This window comes from Mobula birostris, chromosome 3 (genome assembly GCF_030028105.1).
Source record: "Mobula birostris isolate sMobBir1 chromosome 3, sMobBir1.hap1, whole genome shotgun sequence".
In the NCBI taxonomy this organism is placed as follows: Eukaryota; Metazoa; Chordata; class Chondrichthyes; order Myliobatiformes; family Myliobatidae; genus Mobula; species Mobula birostris.
In genome coordinates, this window is record NC_092372.1 from 16,290,990 (window position 1) to 16,314,293 (window position 23,304).

Sequence of the window (23,304 nt, forward strand, 5' to 3'; positions counted from 1 at the left end):
AGACCAGAACTATTAGTCACTCACTTCAGTTCACCAACATGCCTCAGCACCTCCTGCTGGTATTTCACAACATTGTCCAATTCTGCTTGAGGTAGCTGAACAAAACCAAAAATAAGTTTGATATTAATTGGGTCAGAAATGTAATAACCAACTTAAGAACTGTTCCTAATGCTTATCAATATAAAAAACTAATGAACTTATACTTGTAGATACAGAATTATTTTTGTATCTGAGTACCAATGTACTCAATTCCTAGTTAAGAATACTACAATACTTGTGTTAGCATTTCTAGAAGAAACTATTATTGCTATTTATCACATCAACACACAAAACTGAACATACAACACAGACTGGAGCAGACATGACAGCATCACTGGTAATATACCACCTTATTTACAGAGTCGATAGGTGGTTTTATGGTAAAATTAAGAACATAAAAAAATGCATCTATAATGCAGTATTTCAAAAGACAAGGTCCTATGGTATGATCTGATTATTCCCCCTCATCTGATCTTAAAACATGCCCACACCTCCATCCCTATCAGAGGATACTCCTAAAGAGCTTTAGTCTTTGCTGATTTAATCAATTAAGTTGCAGTTCTCATTTGGCTGTGAATTAAAGTTTGAGATGACCATCAAGTCCTTTCAACTGGGGATGGATCTACATTAGCAAAAGACAAATTTCTCTTACATATTGTATACTTTGGAAATCTGAAATCATTACAAGGAACCTAATGTGATTCAAAGGATATTTCGCCAATATATTTTTTTTGGGAGGGGGAAGAGGGTTGAATACTTTTAACAGGCAATGTATCATTTCTGACCATAATTTTGCTTCACAACATTTGAGTTCAAATTGAGTGATTTCAACTCAATAGAAAAGGACACTTTGTAGATGAAGAACAGATATGTAGTGAAGGTTTATGTACTTCTGTACAAGAATCATATTATTCACCAACTCAGATAAATTAAATTGCTCCACGAAATGAGTGTTAAGTTTATCATTATCAGAACTTAGTTTCAAAGGTTGATTAAACTGTCAAGTCACAGTATATAGAGGGCACAAAAGGAAATTTGCCCTTTAAGGTCAAGACAGCACAATACAAGAAAGCAAAATTATTGCTGTTACATCCACATCTTGGGAACTAATAAATTAAAGAGTTGAAAATGATGAGGAGCAAAACAATAACATAACTATAGAACTCATATTTGCACATCTTATGCTGAACAACAAGAAATTGAAGGAGTGCTTTTACTTCAACGATCTAACTCTGTCAAATATCATATCTACCTGTCCCATCTGTGATACAACATTCGATCCCTTCTTTGATATCTCCTCGCTTACGAGATTCATATATTTTCTCTGCTCATCCAGAATCATGTCAAGTTGCCTGTTCAACTGCTTGATTTCAAGGTGGATTCGGTTCTGGCCTTCGAAGATCTGTCGTAACTCTCTCTCGTTCACACTTTCAAACATGTCATCTACTGAATTGTAAGAAAACCAGTTAGACTTTAGATAATTTCTGATAACATGAATATCTGGCAACTACTTATTTATTTATACTCAGTATAGAACATGGAATTTATAAGTGCAAATAAAGAGAAGTAAGAGCAAATAAAAAGTTAAATACATACTGCAAAATTCTACTTTAATTTTAAGTGATCAGACAATTCACTTTCAAGGAAATAAATATCAAAGCAGTAATTTATTCTTTTGTTTTTAATTTTATCTACATATTGTCTTCCTCGAGAAATAGAATCTGTTGAAGATGATAGCAATCATGTAGAAATGAAGCTTAACTCTCTAAAGGATGCCTTGGTAGAATCAGCAAAGTCAGTGATTCCCAAAAAAGAAAAAAGTACAAAGAATAAATGGATGACAGATGAAATCAAAAATCTAATGGAAGAAAGGAGACGGAAGAAAGCAAATCCTATGGAATATAAGTCCTTAGATAAAAAAGTTAAAAGCTTAGTCAAAAGACCAAAGAAGAATGGTTAAACCAGGAATGTGAGCAATTAGAAAGAATCCCTATTATTTTTTTTTAATATAATTTTTATTAAATTTTCAAAAAGAATACATGAAAAGATAAAATCTACCCACACCCCCCTCCCCTTAACCCTCCCCCGCTATATATAGTCCTACCTAAAAAGAAAGAAAGAGAAAAAAAGAAAAGAACCGCCTGGGTGTTGGAAGGTTTCCACATGCTCCATGGGATTCAAAATAAATTTGGTATAATTATTCGTTACTTTCCCCAAGTAACCAAAATCTTTATCGGAGCACTTAAATATGCCATCCTATCTTTTGTAAATAAGGGCACCAAATATTCAAAAATGTTACATATTTATCTCTTAAATTATAAGTAATTTTTTCAAGTGGAATAGAACTAGCCATTTCACTATTCCAACGATCCATACTTAAATACGAATCAGATTTCCAAGTAACTGCTATAGTCTTCTTAGCTACTGCCAATGCAATTTTTATAAATTCTTTCTGATACTTATTCAATTTAAGTTTCGGTTTTATCCTTTCAATATCACCTAATAGAAATAATACAGGGTTATGTGGAAGTTGAATTCCAGTAATTTGTTCCAATAAGACTCTTAAATTTATCCAAAAGGGTTGAATTTTAAAACAAGACCAAGTAGAATGTAAAAAAGTACCAATTTCTTGATTACACCGAAAACATTTATCAGATAGATTTGAATTTAATCTATTTATTTTTTGTGGTGTAATATATGATTGGTGTAAAAAATTATATTGTACTAAGTCGAACATTTATTGTACTTGTCATACTGTCAAGACAAAGTCTTGACCAATTTGTTTCCTCAATATTAATATTCAGATCTGTTTCCCATTTTTGCTTTGACTTATGGATTCCTTGTTTAATTGTCTGTTCTTGAATCAAATTATACATACAAGAAATAAATTTTTTAATTTTCCCTTTTTGAATTAAAATTTCAATTTCATTAGGCTTTGGCAAAAACATTGTTTGACCCAGCTTACCTATTAAGTAAGCCCTTAATTTAAAGTAACAAAAGAAAGTATTATTAGATATTTTATATTTATCCTTTAATTGTTCAAATGACATCAATATACCTCACTCAAAACAGTCTCCTATAAATTTAATCCCTTTTTGGTACCAATTATATAAAAGTTGATTATCCATTGTAAAAGGAATAAGTCTGTTTTGGAACAAAGGTCTCCTTGCTAATAGAGATTTCTGTGTTTCCTTATCAACATTTATCTTATTCCATAGATCAATCAAATGTGTTAATATAGGAGATTCTTTCTTTTCCCGTATCCATTTAGATTCCCATTTATATATAAAATCTTCAGGTTTATTTTCTCCTATCTTGTCTAGTTCTATTTTAATCCATGCTGGTTTTTGATCATCGAAAAAAGATGCAATAAATCTAAGTTGATTTGCTTTATAGTAGTTTTTAAAGTTTGGAAGTTGTAATCCTCCTAACCCAAATTTACATGTCAGTTTTTCCAATGATATCCTTGACATTTTACCTTTCCAAAGAAATTTTCTCACATTTATTTAACTCTTGAAAAAATTTCTGTGGCAATTGTATTGGTAATGTTTGAAACAAATACTGTAATCTAGGAAATATATTCATTTTTACAACTTTGACTCTACCTACTAATGTTATTGGTAGTATCATCCATTTGTCAAGATCTTCTTGAATTTTTTTCAACAGTGGCAAATAATTAAATTTATATAAATTCTTTACATCATTATCAAGTCTTATACCTAAATACTTTATACCATTTACCGGCCATCTAAATTGGGTTACTAGTCGACATTGACTATAGTCTCCTTTAGTAAGAGGTAAAATTTCACTTTTATCCCAGTTTATTTTGTAACCTGATACCTTCCTATATTCATCCAATCTAGAAGATAATTTATGTAACGAATGTTGTGGGTTTGTTAAATATATCAAAACATCATCGGCAAAAAAATTAATTTTATATTCCTCTTGGTTAACTCTAAAACTCATAATATCTGGATCAATTCTAATTAGTTCTGCTAATGGCTCTATCGCCAATACAAATAAAGCAGGTGATAGTGGACAACCTTGTCTAGTTGACCTTTTTAACTGGAATGGTGTTGAAATTTGAGAGTTCGTCACTACTTTAGCTTTAGGGTTAGAATTTAAAGTTTTAATCCAATTTATAAAAGATGTTCCTAACCCATATTTTTCTAATACTTTAAATAAAAAATCCCATTCTAATCTATCAAATGCTTTTCCTGCATCCAAAGCTACTACTATACTCTTCTCATCCCTTTTTTGTGCCAAATGAATTATACTGAGTAGCCGAGTTACATTATCTGCCAATTGTCTATTTTTAATAAATCCTGTTTGATCCATATGTATTAATTTTGGTAAATATTTAGATAATCTATTCGATAAAATTTTTGCTATTATTTTATAATCCATATTCAATAAAGAAATAGGCCTGTATGATGTTGGTTTCATAGGATCTCTGTCCTTTTTTGGCAATACTATTACAATCGCTGTTGAAAAAGATTCTGGAAGTTTATGTATTTTTCTGCTTGACGTATTAGTTCCATAAAAAGAGGAAATAATAAATCTTTAAATTTTTTATAAAATTCAGGTGGAAAACCATCTTCTCCTGGAGATTTATTACTTTGGAGTGATCCTAAAGCTTCTTCAACTTCTTTTAATGTAAAAGGTATATCTAATCCCCTCTGTTCTTCCAAATTCAATTTTGGAAGAGAAACTTGTGATAAAAACCTTTCTATCTCATTAACATCATTTTGGGATTCTGATTGATATAATTCAGAATAAAAATTTTTAAAGGTTTCATTTATTTCAAGAGGTTTATAAGATATTTTATTTGCCCTTGTTCTAATTGCATTTATTGTTTTGGAAGCTTGTTCTGTTTTCAATTGCCAGGCAAGAATTTTATGTGCTCTCTCACCTAACTCATAATACCTTTGTTTAGTTTTTATAATTGCTTTTTCCGTTCTATATGTCTGAAGCGTATTATATTGTAACTTCTTATTGAGAAGTTGTCTTCGTTTTTCTTCTGACATATATCTTTATTCTTTTTCTATTCTTGTAATCTCTTTTTCCAATTGATCTAGTTCTGCCATATATTCTTTCTTAATTTTAGACGTATAGCTTATTATCTGGCCCCTAAGATATGCTTTCATCACATCCCATAATATAAATTTATCCTCCACTGAATGAAAATTTGTATCCAAAAAAAATTGAATCTGCTTTTTCATAAAATCACAAAAATCTTGATGATTTAATAATGTTGAATTAAATCTCCATCTATAAGCCACTTCTTTCTTGTCAGCCATTATTATTGTCATTAATAAAGGAGAATGATCTGATAATATTCTTGCTTTATATTCCATATTTTTCACTCTGTGTTGAATATGCATTGATAATAGAAAAAAATCTATCCTTGAGTAAGTTTTATGTCTACGGGAATAGAACGAATAGTCTCTTTCTTTAGGATTGATTCTTCTCCATATATCAATCAAATTTAAATCTTTCATCAATGATAAAGTTAAATTTACTACCTTCGATTTTATAACAGCCTTGGTTGATCTATCTAAGACTGGGTCTAAGCAAAAATTAAAGTCTCCTCCAATTAATATTTTTTCATGTGCATCCGCCAAATTCAAAAAAGCTTCTTGTATGAATTTTGCATCATTTTCGTTTGGTGCATAAATATTCATAAAAGTCCGTAGTTCGGAAAAAAGTTGACAATGTATAATCACATATCTCCCCGCAGAATCAGTTATTACATTTTGTATTCTAATTGGTAACGTTTTATTGATCAAAATTGCTACTCCCCTCGCTGATGAAATCAAAAATCTAATGGAAGAAAGGAGACGGAAGAAAGCAAATCCTATGGAATATAAGTCCTTAGATAAAAAAGTTAAAAGCTTAGTCAAAAGACCAAAGAAGAATGGTTAAACCAGGAATGTGAGCAATTAGAAAGAATCCCTATTATTGATCCAAAAAGGTTACATCAACAAATCAAGAATATCACTGGTAAAAAGCTCCTCTATTCTTCAGGTGGATGTTTGAAAGCAAAGGACAGTACCATTATCATGGAAAAAGATGAGATTATGAACAGATGGACTGAGTATATTCAGGAATTGTTTGAAGACGATCGAGGTGAAAAACCAGGAATTGAGAACATTGAAGGTCCAAGTATTTTAAAATCTGAAGTTCGTAATGCAATAAGAAAGATGAAGAAAGGAAAGGCAGCAGGTCCTGATGAATTAGTAATAGAACAAATTATTGCCCTTGAAGATTATGGAATTGAAAAACTTACTGATTTAATCAATGACATTTATGAGACTGGAATAATACCAGAAGAGATATAAAAAAAAAATCAGTATTTATCACTCTTCCTAAGAAACCTGGAGCAATAGAATGTGAATTACATAGGGTAAGTTTAATGAGTCCTATCACTAAGATGCTTTGAAAAATTTTGATGACAAGAGCTAAAAGTAAGATACAAGCTGAAATAGGTAAAGAACAATGTGGTTTTATGAAAGACAAAGGTACAAGAAATAATATCGATGTTAAGGATACTATCAGAATGAGTTATTCAAGTGCAAAAAGATTTGTTTGTTTTATTGACTACACAAAAGCATTTGATAAAGTGAGGCACAATAAGTTATTCGAAATATTACAGGAAACTCTAGACCTCCGCCTAATCAGAAATCTGTACTGGGAACAAACTGACGTTGTAAGAATAGATGGAGAAGTGAGTCAGTTTACGAAAATCAAGAGAGACGTTAGACAAGGGTGTGTTTTCTCCCCTGATTTGTTTAATGTGTACAGTGAAACAATATTACAAAAAAAGAAGAGACATCTTGGGAATCAAAGTTGGCGGTGAAAACATCAATAATTTTAGATATGTGGATGACACTGTGTTAATTGCAAGTACGGAAGAAGAACTACAAAACTTAATTGATATAGTTGTTGAAAAAAGTGCAAAAATGGGTCTATCAATTGCAAAAAGACAGAATGTATGGTGATATCCAAAAAGAAGAATGCTATCTGCAGGCTGAGAATAAACGGGGAAGACATAAAACAAGTTCAGAACTTTTGCTTCTTAGGAGGCTGGGTGACATCAGATGGCAGGTGTGACATGGACATCAAAAGAATAGGGATGGCAAAAGACACCTTTACGAGGATGAAGAGTATACTGACCAACACTAAACTAGGCATGACAACCCGCCTCAGAGCACTGAAATTTTACGTTTATCCAGTTATGTTATATGGCTCAGAATGTTGGACAATATCGAGTAACATGAGGAAATGAATTGAAGCAGCAGAGATGTGGTTTTTGAGGAGGATGCAAAGAATATCATGGATGAAGTGAATATCTAATGAGGATGTCATGAACAGAGCAAGCACAAAAAGAGAAATAATGTATGAGACCATGAAAAGGCAATGTGAATTCATTGGACATGTGATTAGGAAAGATAAGTTAGAATGCACGGTAATTATGGGAAAGATTGAAGGGAAGAAAGCAAGAGGAAGGCAAACACAAATGATGATGGAGACAGCAGCCAGAGAACTGGAAATGAATACCAATGAATTGATCCACTTGACCTGAAACAGAAGTGTGTGGGCCATGGCAGTCAAAGGTCAAACCGGGCATGGCACCTGATGATGATGATTGTCTTCCTCAAGTCACTCATTAAAAGGGTGATGTTGACTAACTGACAATCAAATGGGAACTGGATTCTGGTTAACTTTCCCTTCAGTGGACTCAATTTAATGGTAGTGAATTATTTTGATTAGAAATCCAAATAACACAGAGGAAGCAACTTCCAAGTTCATTCCATGGGTTGTACAACTTCAACAGATTTTTACCTTGGATTGTAATAAGGATATTCCAACTCTAAAAATTCATTTTCAGAATTAGGACATTGCTAATAAGGTCAGCATTTACTGCCACAGCCTGAAGGGTCTGTTATAGTCCCAAACTCAAAAAGTTCAACACCTACACACTCCCTACGTTTTACTAATTATGCTGTTCTATGGTTTTGATGCGATTTGCCTTAGCTTAGATAACAAATAAGTGAAGGCAAATTAGAATAAAGTCTGAATCCTAGTTAAGAATATTGAACTCAAACCTTCTGGTACTGAAATAAATGGTATTGACTCTGGTTAATCCAATGTTGATACTCTACTATTGTTTTAAGTCAGCAAAGATGCATACATCAGGATGCTCTTTATCAACTACAGCTCGAAATTCAATACCATCATCTCCTCAAAACTAATCAGTAAGCTTCAATAACTTATCCTCAATACCTCTTTGTGCAATTGAATCCTTGGTCTCCTCAGTTGCAAACCCCAGTATGGATGAGCAACAACAGCTCCATCAGTACAGGAGCACCACAAGGCTGTGTGCTTAGCCTCCTGCTCTACTCACTTTACACTTATGATCGAGACTAAGCACAGCTCCAACGTCATTCTTAAATTTGCTGACGACGCCAATGTCATAGGCAGAATCAAATCAGTACATAGAAGGGAGATTGAAAATCTGTCTGAGTGGTACCACAACAACAACCTCCCACTCAATGTCAGCAAGACCATGGATCTGATTATTGACTTCAGGAGAAGGAAACAGGAAGTCTATCAGTCAGTCCTCATCAGGGGATCAGAAGTGGAGAAGGTCAGCAATGTTAAATTCCTGTGTTATTATTTCAGAGGATCTGTTCTGGGCCTAGCAAGTAAGTGCAATTATGAAGAAAGCATGGCAGCACGTCTACTTCTTTAGACATTTGTGAAGATTTGGCATGACATCTAAAATTTTTACAAACTCTTATAGATGTGTGGTCAATGATATATTGACTGGTTGCATCAAGGCATGGTATAGAAATACTAATGCCCTTGAATGGAAAAGTCTATAAAAAGTAGTGAATATGGCCCAGTCCATCAAGTAAAGCCCTCCTCACCATTGAGAAAATCTACGCAGATTGCTGTCACAGTGAAGCAGCATCTATCATCCAGGACCCCCACAATCCAGGCTATACTCTCTTCTTGCTGCTGCCATCAGGAAGGTACAGAAGCCTCGGGACCCACAGCAGCAGGTTCAGGAATAATTACCCCTTTTGAACCAGAGGGGATAACTTCATTCACCCCATCAGCGAACTATTCCCACATCTCAAGTTCTTGATATTCATTGCATACTTATTATTTTTTTTCTCTTTTATATTTGCAAAATTTGTTGTCTTTTGCACATCAGTTCTTTGTCCATCCTGTAAGTTGTGGTCTTTCATGGATTCTATTGTTCCTTGGATTTACTGCGTATGCTCGCAAAAACAAAACTCGGGTGTATATGATGACATATGTACTTTGATAATAAACTCACTTCAAACTTTGAAATACGAATTCCCTTGCCCCACTTCCCACCCATTAAACAAAAATCCTCTGCATAGTATTTGCTTTGTACTTTCCATTTCAAGTTCATGGAGGATTTTGCTTTTACAAAAAATTACAAAAGGTATTTCAACTTGCAATGCAAAGCATTTAACTAACAATAAGTGCACAGATCCACCTTAATGCTAAAATCACAGCCAAAAACCACAACCTCTATGCTACTGACTGCAGTTCAGCTGTCGATGCTCGATGTTATATTTAAAGCAAAATTAACTTCTGTATGATGGCCACAACTTTTATCAGTGAAAATTATGACCACACATTTTTCTAACAAAGCCTTGCGAAACAAAAACTTGAACCAAAATTGTTACATCTACACTCCCCACCTTGTTCTCCTTGCACATCAGGATGTTCTTTCTGGAACTCCTCTTTCTTCTTATCAAGTGCTTGTTGGAAATTTTCATACTCCTCTCTATACTTCTCCTTTTCTTCTTGGGGAATTGTTGAATCAGCAGGCTCCTACAACCACATCAAAATTAAAATTATGTTTGAAGTCAGTCATAAAAGATACTGCAACAGAGTATGAAGGGTCGATTAATTATTAGAATATCTAGATAGCATCAGTGGAAAAGCTCCATTGCTCTATAAAACATGTAACATAACTCAACTTGTTGTGAGAGTTGGAGTTGTAAGTTTGGTACAATGCCACCAGTTGAAGGGCCCAGATTCTATGGTCCATGTTGAACAGGGAAATAAGTTGGTACCTTTTTGGAAGAATCAGGAATGTGTATTCATGCAAGGTGAACGGGTACTATTGATCCTAAGGCTCTACCTTCCAGCTGGCTGGTCCGTTGACTTTCCTAAACTCTTTTCTAACGCTGGAATTTATCTTAAATCCATGCCTCCTTCTACTGCTGTATTTCCTGATACACAGAACAAGGCCCTTCACCCTGCTGACACTAATCACATTTGCCTGCATTTAACCCATATCCTCCCAGAGTCCAGGAGGAATTTCTTTGGCCCACATGGTGAATCTCTGCCACAGACAGCTGCGGAGGCCAAGTCATTGGACATAATTAAATTGGAGGTCGATAGGTTCCTGATTAGTAAAGATGTTAAAAGGTTAAGGGGAGAAGGTAGGAGAATGGAGCTGAGGGGATAATAAAATCAGCCATGATGGAATGGGGAAGCAGACAACGGGCCAAACTCTGCTTCTATGTTTTATGGTCTTAAACTATTCCATGCCTGCCAAAATGTTTAAATTTTGTAACTGTACCTGCCCCTACCACATCATCTGGTTTGGCAACAATCTTCCATATACCTTAATGTTGTAAATTTTATACAGCTCAATTAAAAATTTTCCTTCAAACTTAAATTTGTTCTTCACATTTCCAAATCACCTTTCATTTTAAAGTTCTCAACTGCTGGAAGCATCCTCTTACAACCTTCATCTTCACTGCAATCAGGGAACCAGTACCGTATGCTGTAACCTAGCTGTGACCCAAGAAATGTTTTCCACATGTTTGCGGGGCTTCCATGTCATTATATTCTATGGCACGACCAAAAAAATGCTTTGAGCGTCCTTTAACAACCTTCCTTATCACCTTCAGAGATTTGAGAACATAGACTGCCAACATCTTTGGCTTCCTCTGGACTTCAGTGCATGCCCACATATTACATATATCTTACTCTGCCTTGTTCACCCTCCCTAAATCAAATATCTTAAACTTTTCCAGATCTATTTTCATTTGCCAGTTTTGGTCCACATGACCAATAGTGACTACTTGCTAAAATTTACAATTTTCTTCATGAACCACAAAGTTATTGGCTGAATTTTCTTGGTCTTCAGCTGGGAAAGCTATGTCAGATTTATATGAGGCAAGTAAATTTGATGAGGGTTACTAATTTTGTGTGGAATAACCCCCAGGATAATTTCCTTTTCATTGTAAAGGTCCAACAAGTAGTTTTCCAAAACTGATTATTAACTAATTACTTCATTGGTAAAAATTGAAGTAAAACTAGAAAATTGGAGTCGGCCATTCACCCTTTTGGGTTGTTCCATTAGTCAATATAAACATGGCCAATCATTCTAAACGCAATACCCTGTTCCAGTGTTCATCTCCCACACCCCATCTCTTAATTCTTCCAGCTCGTTCTATATTGATATGACCTTAACCTCTTGATAACGAGTTACACAGGATGCAAGAAAATTTTCCTTCTATTGATCTACAGATTACCCTTTATTGTGACCCATATTCTGCTTGCGCCCTCTTCTCACCTTCATGCATAAATCCAATCTAATTGAACTTTGTGGATTTCTCTGAGATCTTCTATCAATCTTCTAAAATCTAGTGAATATAAGTCTAATTGACCTAATTGTTTCATGTCAATCCTACTACCCAGAATCTGGTCAACTTTCACCAAACTCTCCATAGTAAGAATATCCTTCTATGTTATGGATAATCAGATCAACAAGCAAGACATGGAGTCACCAAGGCACTGATCAATTGCAGTATAACATCCCTATACCTGTAAACATGGCAAAAGGACAACAAAGACACTTTGAAATCCCCCCTTTTCCAAAGGACTGCCTTTCAGATAACAAATTGCCTGCCTGTTATTGCCAGATAGATGGCCTTGCATTTAAGCCTCATTAACACATACAAAATGTTGGAACTCAGTAGGTCATGCAGCATTCATAGAAAGGAATAAACAGTCCATGTTTCGGGTCAAGACCCTTCATCAGGGCCTGAGGACCCAAACATCGATTGTTTATTCCTTTCCATAGATGCTGCCTGACCTGCTGAGTTTCTCCAGCTTTTGGTATGTGTTACTCTGGATTCCTAGCATCTGCAGAATCTCTTGTTTATGATTTAGCCTCATTATATCTGCCCACCACCTCCATTAGTTTAAATCAACCTGGTGCTTTTCTGCATCCTCAAAGCTCTCTCTCCCACCAAGCTTTGCCTCACCTGAAAACTGGGAGATATGACATTAAGTTTTCTCTTGCAAATCATTACCACTACTTAAAAATATCTGAGGTCTCAGCACTGATCCCTATGACACTGCACTAATCACTGCCACTCAGAAAAGCATTTATTTTCTGTGAGCCACCTGTTCTCCATGCACATCACCAGTTTATGGCAAAAGCCCATGTTTTAAATTTGCACAATAATCTCACCTGAAACCTCATGAAAGTATTCTGGAAAAAAAAAATGAAGGTAAAATGTTTAAGGAGAACATGACGGGGAACTTCTTTACTCAGAGGGTGGTGAGAGTGTGGAACGAGCTGCCAGTGTAAGTGGTGGATACAGACTCAATTTCACCATTTAAGAGAAATTTGGGTGGGTACATGGATGAAAGGGTTATGGAAGGCTATGGTCCGGGTGCAGGTTGATAGGATTAGGTAGGATTTTTCCGCATGCCTAAATGGGCCAAAGGGTCTAATTCTGTGCCACAGTGTTCGATGAAGTGGTAATAAAATAATTATAGAATTGATGAATAACCTCTTTTTGTTTCGTAGGTGTTGCTAATAAATATCATTGCAATTTGTCTATTGTTTACATTTTGCACAGAACAAGTCATAAATATCCAAAATATGGAGATTATTAAAATCCATATTTCACACAAAATGCATAATGTTCCAGTGATTGTTTGATTAAAACCATACCACGATCAATCAAAAAGCTGAAAAAAGAATATGTACAGCTATATGGTTTGAGCAATACCTCCAGAGATTTGAAAAAATAGTTGTCTATTTTGCCAATTTTATTTGACATATTTGATGTATTCACTCTATTTTTCTTCTCTCCCCACTCGCTGGAGCCAACAATCAAACATTTTGCCCACTGGCACAGATTTAAGGCTTGTAGCCTTGAACGTTTTGAAGGTCAGGTCAGTTTATTTGCTTTAGTGTTATCTTTTAATCAAACCTTTTGGAGCAATGAGAACTAGAATTTTATTAAAATGAACAGCTGCTTGCCACGGCCTGAAATGTTGACTGTACTCTTTTCCATAGATGCTGCTTGGCTTGCTCAGTTCCAACAGCATTTTGTGTGTGTAGCTGCTTACTAACAGTCCTTTATTTACAGTTTTAACTCTGAAGCTGATCAATACTTTAGAGCAGGGCTTCTCAATCTGGGGTCCACAGGCCCCTTGCTTAATGTTATTGGTCTATGGCATACAAAAGGTTGGGAACCTCGGCCTTAGAGAAACCATCAGCCAGGATTGTGAGATATTAATTTAAATTGCAACTTTAGCATTCCTTATTAAAATTAAATAAAACCAACAACTTCAAATCTCCTGGTATGCCAGTTTAATGTACAGATCCTGGTTGTTGCCAGTAATTTATTGTTCCTCCATTTTCCAATGCATTCAAGGGAGAACCCTGAAACTCAGTAAACCTTGTATTTCTCTCAAACCAGTTCTGCTGCTAAGATGCTTTCAAATCTTGAACCAGTTATTTAGGTTAAGTTTTACAGTAATAGTCACTGCATAGCAAATTACTGAGCATCAGAAACAAAATTTAGTTAAAAATTAATTTAGTGTATGTCCTTTGTAATTCTTTCACAAATATTTTGAAATAACAAATGATAGACTACTTACTTTGCACAAGGTCTGACAGATTTCAATCTTTACTCTTAAAAGGATAATTAAAAGTTTGCTTTCTTATTCCTGATTATCAGCATGAGAATCTATTAATGTAACCCACTACATCACCGAAGAAGTTGCCAAATCTACCAAGTGTAGGAGAAGGCTTATAAGCAAGAGCAAGAATGTGTGACTATAGTTATTCAGCAAAAAAAGTGATGGAGCACATCGGATGGTACGAGCCCTGTTCTTTTCCCACCAATCTAAAGGATTTGTAGCAGATCATTACTGATGCAAGGTACCGGCAATCTAACCCAAACTATTTTCAGTAGTTTCTGCAAGCCAAGGTCATGCTTGCTGGCAACAATACCAGGACTTGAGGGATTTATTCTGCTCTTTAGATAATTTAACATAGTTAAAACTGGTCTTTGCATTTTACCAAGGGCAATTCATAACATTTAATGTTTAGCACACTATATCTCACTGAAGTCTCTTGAACTCTGAACTTAACTACATACAAGCTTTTAAAAATACCATGGCATTATGGCAAATTACCTATTCTATAACTCACATGGAGAAAAAAGGAAATCCATTTCTTATTAAGCATCTATACATTTGCATTTTTTCAATACTTAATTTTTATTTATTGTTATTATTTATTTAGATATAGCATGGAATAGGCCCTTGAGCCGTGCCACCCAGCAACCCATCATGATTTAACCCCAGCATAATTACGGAACAATTTACAATGACCAATTAATCAACCGTTTGGCACGCCTTAGGACTGCAGAAGGAAACTGGCGCCCCGGAGGAAACTTGCACACAGGAATGAACAAACAAACTTGCTTACAGAGGACGCTGGAAGTAAACTCCAGACTCCGACATCACCAGTCGTAATAGCATTGTGCTAACTACTACACTACCATGGCTAAAAAGTCAGCTTTGGCTTGTCTTAATTAACTAAAAACTTACCACTGGCTTTCCAGGCTCAAAAAGTCTGAATGTCAGAAAAGACAAGACATCATGGTCGTCTGTCAAGAAACAGAAAAATATATTTTTTTAAAATCAACTGAAGTCCATTCTAAGCCAATGTGTTTTATTTAAAAAAACTACCTTAAATAAGACCAAACATTACCTGCAAGGGCCCCAGTGGCTGCAGAAATTCCAAAATAACCTTCAGATGGAAGAGACAAATTTTCTATTCTTGCACAAAGTTCATAATCATCATTATTTGGAGTAAAGCCGTTATGTATCATTACCTACAACAGCAACAGACAAATATGAATGTCTTACTATGCATCACCAAGTGACCCAATTAAAAACTACTTAAAAAGTAATCTCTTGGGTAGCAGATAGGGCTTGTTCGCTGTGTTTGGCAGCTCAACTAGGAAAAGGAAAACGCTGAACTCAAACATCCACAGCCTTGCAGCTATACCCAGTCACAGGGAAAACTTCAAGAGTAAACCCTGATGAAAAATACAGAGCTGGAGACCCCAAGGCAGTCCTACTTTTAGTTCAATGTTGACTTCCAACTCCTGTGACATCGCTGGTGCCAAACTGCATCAGTCTCCACCGCTCCTTTGATTAGCTGCATGGAGAGGGGAAGCCTACTGCATGGGCAACAGCTTGCTCTCTGTATCATATCACGTAGACAGCTAGGACACAACATTCATGGTCGACCTCAACCAATGGAGACCTTACCTCACCAGTTGATACTAAATTGCCAGAATTTGTTGGAAATATATTGGAGGAAGTCTTTGTAATACAGTTCAACAGTTTAAAAATATATTTTGATTAATAACAAAAATACGTTATAAGCTTGTCTATCAATGACAAGAGTAAAATTATCCAGATACTGAGAACTCAGCACATTCCTACACCACTTGTAGTCACACTAAAAACGCTACCCTGGTGATAAATATTAAAACCATTCTTTATTTAAAATCTAGATCTCAAAGTTTTGAAAGTAAAGTTAAAGTTGTTCAGAGCTTGGTGATTCCATAAATAAAATGGGTTCTGCAACAATAGTTCAATGAGAAGCTGCCTACTCAAAGTAATTCTGTTTTATTTATGTTCTCATGCCTTTATAAATAAGGATGCTCAACTTAACCCATGAAATGACATGTATGAAAATAATTTTAATTAGTCAACAAACTGGAAAATCCCAAGCATTTTATTCTAAGCAGCAAAAGTATGACTTTAGGACTTCCAATCACGAAAAATCCAGGAGAGACTATGCTTGTTTTGAACAAGAATTTATTCACACTGGCTACTGAAAATTGCCATGCATGCACACAGGTAGAAAACAGAGCTTAAATGAGAACTATAAAGAGTTTCACACTTAAAATGCTGGAGGAACTCAGGAGAGGAACGGAGACTCAACATTCTGGATCGAGACCCTTCATCAGGACTGGAAAGAGTGCAGGTAGCAGAAATAGACAAATAGGACTGATTAAAAAAAAGCAGTATGCTGGACTCAATGGGCTGAATATAATTTTTTTTATATTTCAGAAGAAATTAATAAGGTTTAATCAGAAATACTCAAGATCGGTAAACATTAAAAAAAACAAATTCTTTAAGAATGGGGGAACAAAAGAAAACTTTTAACATAAAGGAATAAAAATACAGTGGCATATAATCTTTGCCAATCACATTAAACCCCTGATTTTAAAATGAAAGCAAGAAAAATAACTGAGAAAATTCTTATGAACAAAATCATAGATCACTAGATGACAAGGAAAATGCTGAAATATGCTACAACTATAGGACATGCAACAGGAGACAGATGAAAAAGTGAAAGTTATACAAGACACATTTGAAACCCAGCAGAAAATGTTATTTCTGCAACTATTCAACATTAGGAAAGCTTTCCAAAACATACAAATTTACTTTCTGAATCTTGGGAATAACCGAAGAACTTCAAAACAACAGTAATTCCCAGCTTATCTGTTCAGACTAGATTTGTTTGATTAAATGACGAAATCTCAAGGCTGTAATTTATTTTGTATATGTTAAAGCAAAGAAAACTTACGGTCAGTATTTTTCTGTAGTAGATAATTCTGGCTCTTACAGGGTAAGGCTTGTTTCTAAAATCTCTTAAACAAGAACCCAATGCTTGTGTTGCACCATCACTGCAGACATAAATGAATGTGGCAGTCAAACACATAGCATGATGAACATAAAATTGTATTTAGATACATATACTTCAATTCTGAATTTAAAAAGAAAAATCAATATTCATGTCAATCTCAGGAAGTTGACAAGGTATTTCCTGTTGTATCAATAAGCAAGTGGCATTGTTTCCGAAAAAGTAGATGAGAGTCTGCCTTGAGAGAAAGGGCAGCACACATGTGTAGTGGTTATTGAAAAGGTATTAGTGCCAACAACAGAGGTTTAATTCCACCACTGTATGGAGCTGGTACGTTCCCCCCGTGACTGCATGGGTTTCCTCTCACATTGCAAAGACGTACAGGTGAGCGGGTTAATTGGTCCCATGGGTATAATCTGGCAGCACAAGCTCATTGGGCTGGGAAGGCTTGCTACTTGCTACTGTGCTGTATCTTCAAATAAAGTGATTTATTTTAGAATTCTCTACCTCACAGCTGTGGAAGCAGGGGCATCCAATGTATTCAAGGAGACTGACAAATACTTAAAGTGCAAGAGACTTTTTGACAGGCATATAAATGAAAGAAAAATGTAGGGAAAAGTTAGACTGACCTTAGGGTAGCTTTAAAGGTCAGCACAACATCATGGGCTGAAGTGCTTGTACTGTTTTGTGTTGCATGTTCTGGGGATATGGAGAGATATGGGAAAGGAGCATGGAGGCCCAGAATGGATTTTTAATTCAGGATTGAGATGCTGGCCTACCTACTTTGTTCCCATTATTTTAATCACTTAAGAGTTTCTAAGATCACATGATTAATCATATCTTGCTTTTTTTATATGCTTATTAAAGTTGCACTTACAGACAAAAAATTCTGACAGCTGGTTCTGCTGAGATGAATAATTTAATGGTTAAATGTTAGAACAGATCAGGGTATCAAGTAGATCAGTCAAGCAACAGAAAACATACTAGATCCCCACTCAACTTAAAGTGCATCAGTGCAACAGCGTGGTCAGAACACTGTCCCAGGATTAAACTGGCTATGTGGAGTATATGTAATGCAGTACAGGAATAAGACATTCAAGTTGTTTTCTTATTAAGATTTATATGATATTGCTATAAAAGGATCTCTTACTGATAAGGAGTCATTAATATTCAATGAATTGAATGTAGCAGATTGAGTGGGGCCTTCATACTTCACTCATTCATAGCACAATGATCCAGCCATGAGTGAGCTCAGCATAGTGAAGACTTAGACAAACATCTTTTAAGCGTTTACCAATTATGCAAATTATCTGTTGGAACATCTACAATTTCAGAATAGGTTGAATGACAATGTTAACTACTTAATGCCTGGAGGATATATGAATTGATTCAAAATCTCCCCCCCAGCCGCCTTTCATTGCTAACAAATGTTAAGTGTCAAAGCAAAAGATAGAGGAAAACAAGATTGTAAAATGACCAACACATATATCCAAAACAAACATCTACCCACTTTGGGAAATGCAGCCCTTGACAAAATTTGATGCTGTACTTGGTGAATGTAATGCCAGGTCAGATGTAGCACATAGTTAAGAAAATTGTAAAAAAATTAAAGTAGACTTACTTCTGATGATCATAAAGTTGATTCCCATTATTTCCAACGACAAGTATTACTGGGTTATTTTTCTGCAAGTCACAAAACAAATTTTATAGGGACACAGAAAACCTACAGCACAATACCGGCCCTTCGGCCCACAATGCTGTGCCAAACATGTACTTACTTTAGAAATTATCTAGGGTTACCCATAGCCCTCTATTCTTCTAAGCTCCATGTACCTATTCAGGAGTCTCGTAAAAGACCCTATCGTATCCACCTCCACCCCATTCCATGCACTCACCACTCTGTGTAAAAAAAAACTTACCCCTGACATCTCCTCTGTATCTACTTCTAAGCACCCTAAAACTGTGCCCTCTCGTGTTAGCCATTTCAGCCCTGGGAAAAAGCCTCTGACTATCCACACAATCAATGCCTCTCATCATCTTATACACCTCTATCCGGTCACCTCTCATCCTCCGTCACTCCAAGAAGAAAAAGCCTAGTTCACTCAACCTATTCTCATAAGGCATGCTCCCCAATCCAGGCAACATCCTTATAAATCTCCTCTGCACCTTTTCTATGGTTTCTACGTCCTTCCTGAAGTGAGGTGACCAGAACTGAGCACAATACTCCAAGTGAGGTCTGACCAGGGTCCTTTACTGTAACATTACCTCTCAGCTTTTAAACGCAATCCCACGGTTGATGAAGGCCAATGCACCGTATGCCTTCTTAACCACACAGTCAACCTGCGCAGCAGCTTTGAGTGTCCTATGGACTCTGACCCCAAGATCCCTCTGATCCTCCACGCTGCCAAGATTCTTACCATTCTATATTCTGCCATCATATTTGACATACCAAAATGAACCACCTCACACTTATCTGGGTTGAACTCCATCTGCCACTTCTCAGCCCAGCTTTGCATCCTATCGACATCCCGCTGTAACCTCTGACAGCCGTCCACACTATCAACAACACCTCCAACCTTTGTGTCATCAGCAAATTTACTAACTCATCCCTCCACTTCCTCATCCAGGTTATTTATAAAAATCATGAAGTGAAGGGGTCCCAGAACAGACCCCTGAGGCACAACACTGGTCACCGACCTCCATGCAGAATATGACCCACATACAACCAGTCTTTCTTGAATAAGGGAACAACATCTGCAACCCTCCAATCCTCCAGAACTTCTCCCATCACCATTGTTGATACAAAGATCATTGCCAGAGGCTCACAATTTCCTCCCTCGCCTCCCATTGTAGCTTGGGGTACATCTCGTCCGGTCCCGGTGACTTATTCAACTTGATACTTTCCAAAAGCTCCAGCACATCCTCTTTCTTAATGTCTAAATGCTCAAGCTTTTCAGTCCACTGTAAGTCATCCCTACAATCACCAAGATCCTTTTCTGTATTGAATACTGAAGCAAAGTACTCAATTAAATACCTCTGCTATCTCCTCCGGTTCCATACACACTTATCTACTGTCACACGTGATTGGTCCTATTCTCTCACGTCTTATCCTCTTGCTCTTCAAATACTTGTAGAATGCCTTGGGGTTTTCCTTAATGCTACCTGCCAAGGTCTTCTCATGGCCCCTTCTGGCTCTCCTAATTTCATTCTTAAGCTCCTTGTTGCTCGCCTTATAATTTTCTGGATCTCCATCATTACCTAATTTTTTTGAACCCCTCATAGGCTTTTCTTTTCTTGACTAGATTTTCAACAGGCTTTTGTACATCACGGTCCCTCTACCCTACCATCCCTTCCCTGTCTCAATGGAACATACCTATGCAGAACGCCACGCAATTATCCCCTGAACATTTGCGACATTTCTCTGAAAACATCTGTTCCCAATCTATGCTTCCAAGTTCCTGCCTATAGCTGCGTATTTTCCCCTACTCCAATTAACCGCTTTCCTAACTTGTCTGTTCCTATCCCTCTCTAATACTATGATGAAGGAGAAAGAATTGTGATCACTATCTCCAAAATGTTCTCCCTCTGAGAGATTGACACCTGACGAGGATCATTTCCCAATACCAGATCAAGTACAGCCGCTCCTCTTGTAGGCTTATCTACATGTTGTGTCAGGAAACCTTCTTGAACACACCTAACAAACTCCACCCCATCTAAACTCCTTGCTCTAGGGAGATGCCAATCAATATTTGGGAAATTAAATTCACATGGGTGAATTTTGCTTTAAAAATTAACAACAACTTATTTACCAACTTCAATACACTGATTCAATAATTAGCATTTGTACATGATTGATATTCAAAAGAAATATTTACTTTATCCAAGCAAAACTCTTTGGCATCAGTTAAAACAAAAATATAGAGCAAACGAGAGGTTTAAAACAGCAATATTTATAAAATCAAAAGGTTTCATCCATGCAGTAACTTTACAGTTATAAAATTCAGAAGCAACAAACAATATTGCTGGAGGAATTCAGCAGAAAGCTGAGGCGTGAGCCCAAAGTGATTGGTGGTCAGGAAAGGACGCAAAATAATGGACAGCACATGTGTCAGGAAAGGGAAGGGTGATTTGGAAGAGCTGGAAGACAAGCAGGTAGATGAAAGATGTGTGCAGATAAAAAAGGCAAATAGAACAAATTGGCAGCAAGGGAGTCAGTGGGGAATGCCGCTTCTTGGAAAATTTATTGCATTACAAAGCAATAGCATCCAACGACATTGCAATGAATGCTATAACAGATGAGCACTGAGTGGAATGTGATACAAACCTTGAACTTGTACTCTTAAGTCAAGTTCAGCTAACAAATGCTGAGACATCTAGTATTAAAGTAATTGTCACCTTTTCTGAGGAAGAACTTACCTTATTTTGTAGGTTTAGATCCATCAAATGAAAAAAAAAATCTCATTTATGTTTGGCCGTAAGTAAATGGAACTGCGCACTGAATAGATATTTCCCTTGAATCTGGGCTCTACAATTACCATAAATATATCAAAATCCTTTTCATTTGAAGAGTTCTCAAATTTTAAACACCTTGATGTGAAAAGTCAATTCTCTCAATGTATTGCTATATATTTGAGTGAAACCAGAGGATTGCAGAAATTTTGGAAATGCTGTAGAACTGCAGTCAGTACAATTATGAATGAAAATGTCAATTTTTATATTTATTCGCCTAAGAAAATACGGATGACATCTTTGAACACCAAATGAATATAAAGATGGGGTGGGAAAAATCCATCTGTGACATCACACAGACTTGATCCACATAACTGAGTCCAAGTCAGGTTTTATTTTCTAAAGTCTTCTTGAAATGGTACACTCCCAGCTGGCTAGACAAGAGGAAGAAATACAATGCACCTACTATATTTGGAAGACTTTATTTTAAATGAGTCAAATTAACTTTTAACCTATGAAATTAATTATTTATAAATACCTTTCCATCATTATCAAAGGAGTCGAAAAAAATGCCAAGACCATTCCATGAGTCAGCTGCTCCAAAAACTGGACCATCTAAGCCTTGACCTGCCGTGTACCAGATTGCCTGATATGAAAGGAAAGCAAATTAGGTTTGTAAATTCCACAATTTTTAAAAATACAAAATAATATATTTTTTAATTGTCATTACCAGTCCATCAGCTCCAACCCTTCCTCTTCCTGTCACGCGAAAAGTAACTTCAATTTCCCAATTTTCAAAGCTAAGTTTGCTTCTTGTCCAAACAGATCCCTTTTGACTTTTTAGTGATGGTGTTATCCTGACTTGGTCTGCACTAGGTATTGCATCTAAAGTAAAACAAGGAAAATATATAGAATGATTAAACCAACTTGTTCCAAAGGCTACAATCAAATTAACCCAATCATAAACCATCCCGGTTCACTGACTCTGCTGAAGTAAGCAACCAAGCACAGGGAGCATTTCTATAAAGTTAAAATATTGAAAAATAAAACCAAGTTAAAGTTAACAGAATGATATTAAACCAAATCTCTTGATATTCAAACTTCAATCCGATGTTTTCCACTAGATGATTGTGAACATCATGCAAATTTGATGACGGATAGGATGCACATCTGGGCTGAGAAGTGGCAGATGGAGTTCAAAACAGATAAGTGTGAGGCGGTTCATTTTGGTTGGTCAAATATGATGGCAGAATATAGCATTAATGGTAGGACTCTTGGCAGTGTGGAGGATCAAAGGGATCTTGGGGTCCGAGTCCATAGGACACTCAAAGTTGCTACGCAGGTTGACTGTGTGGTTAAGAAAGCATACAGTGCATTGGCCTTCATCAATCGTGGGATTGAGTTTAGGAGCTGAGAGGTAATGTTGCAGCTATATAGGATCCTGGTCAGACCTCACTTGGAGTACTGTGCTCAATTCTGGTCGCCTCACTACAGGAAGGACATGGAAACCATCGAAAGGGTGCAGAGGAGATTTACAAGGATGTTGCCTGGAATGGGGAGCATGCCTTATGAGAATAGGTTGAGTGAACTTGGCCTTTTCTCCTTGGAGCGACGGAGGATGAGGGGTGACCTCATAGAAGTGTACCAAATAACAAGCGGCATTGATCGTGTGGATAGTCAGAGGCTTTTCCCCAGGGCTGAAATGGCTAACACAAGAGGGCATAGTTTTAAGATTCTTGGAAGTAGGTACAGAGGAGATGTCAGGGGTAAGTTTTTTACGT

At 36.2% G+C, this 23,304-nt stretch overlaps 1 protein-coding gene across 2 annotated transcripts in view; it reads right to left on the minus strand.

The window, feature by feature from the left end:
- The window catches only part of lman1 (lectin, mannose-binding, 1), a 63,763-nt gene that overhangs the window by 24,235 nt on the left and 16,224 nt on the right, over window positions 1-23,304 (minus strand). The window contains exons 2-10 of one of the 2 annotated variants that reach the window (XM_072252275.1): window positions 22,254-22,408; window positions 22,062-22,169; window positions 18,696-18,757; window positions 17,018-17,117; window positions 15,122-15,245; window positions 14,959-15,017; window positions 9,783-9,915; window positions 1,292-1,482; window positions 25-95 (exon numbers count right to left, since the gene is read on the minus strand). In XM_072252275.1, the coding sequence (XP_072108376.1) occupies window positions 25-95; window positions 1,292-1,482; window positions 9,783-9,915; window positions 14,959-15,017; window positions 15,122-15,245; window positions 17,018-17,117; window positions 18,696-18,757; window positions 22,062-22,169; window positions 22,254-22,408 (1,003 nt within the window). Of the gene's footprint in view, window positions 1-24; window positions 96-1,291; window positions 1,486-9,782; window positions 9,916-14,958; window positions 15,018-15,121; window positions 15,246-17,017; window positions 17,118-18,695; window positions 18,758-22,061; window positions 22,170-22,253; window positions 22,409-23,304 lie in introns of both variants that reach the window. The other variant, XM_072252274.1, reaches the window with a different exon arrangement.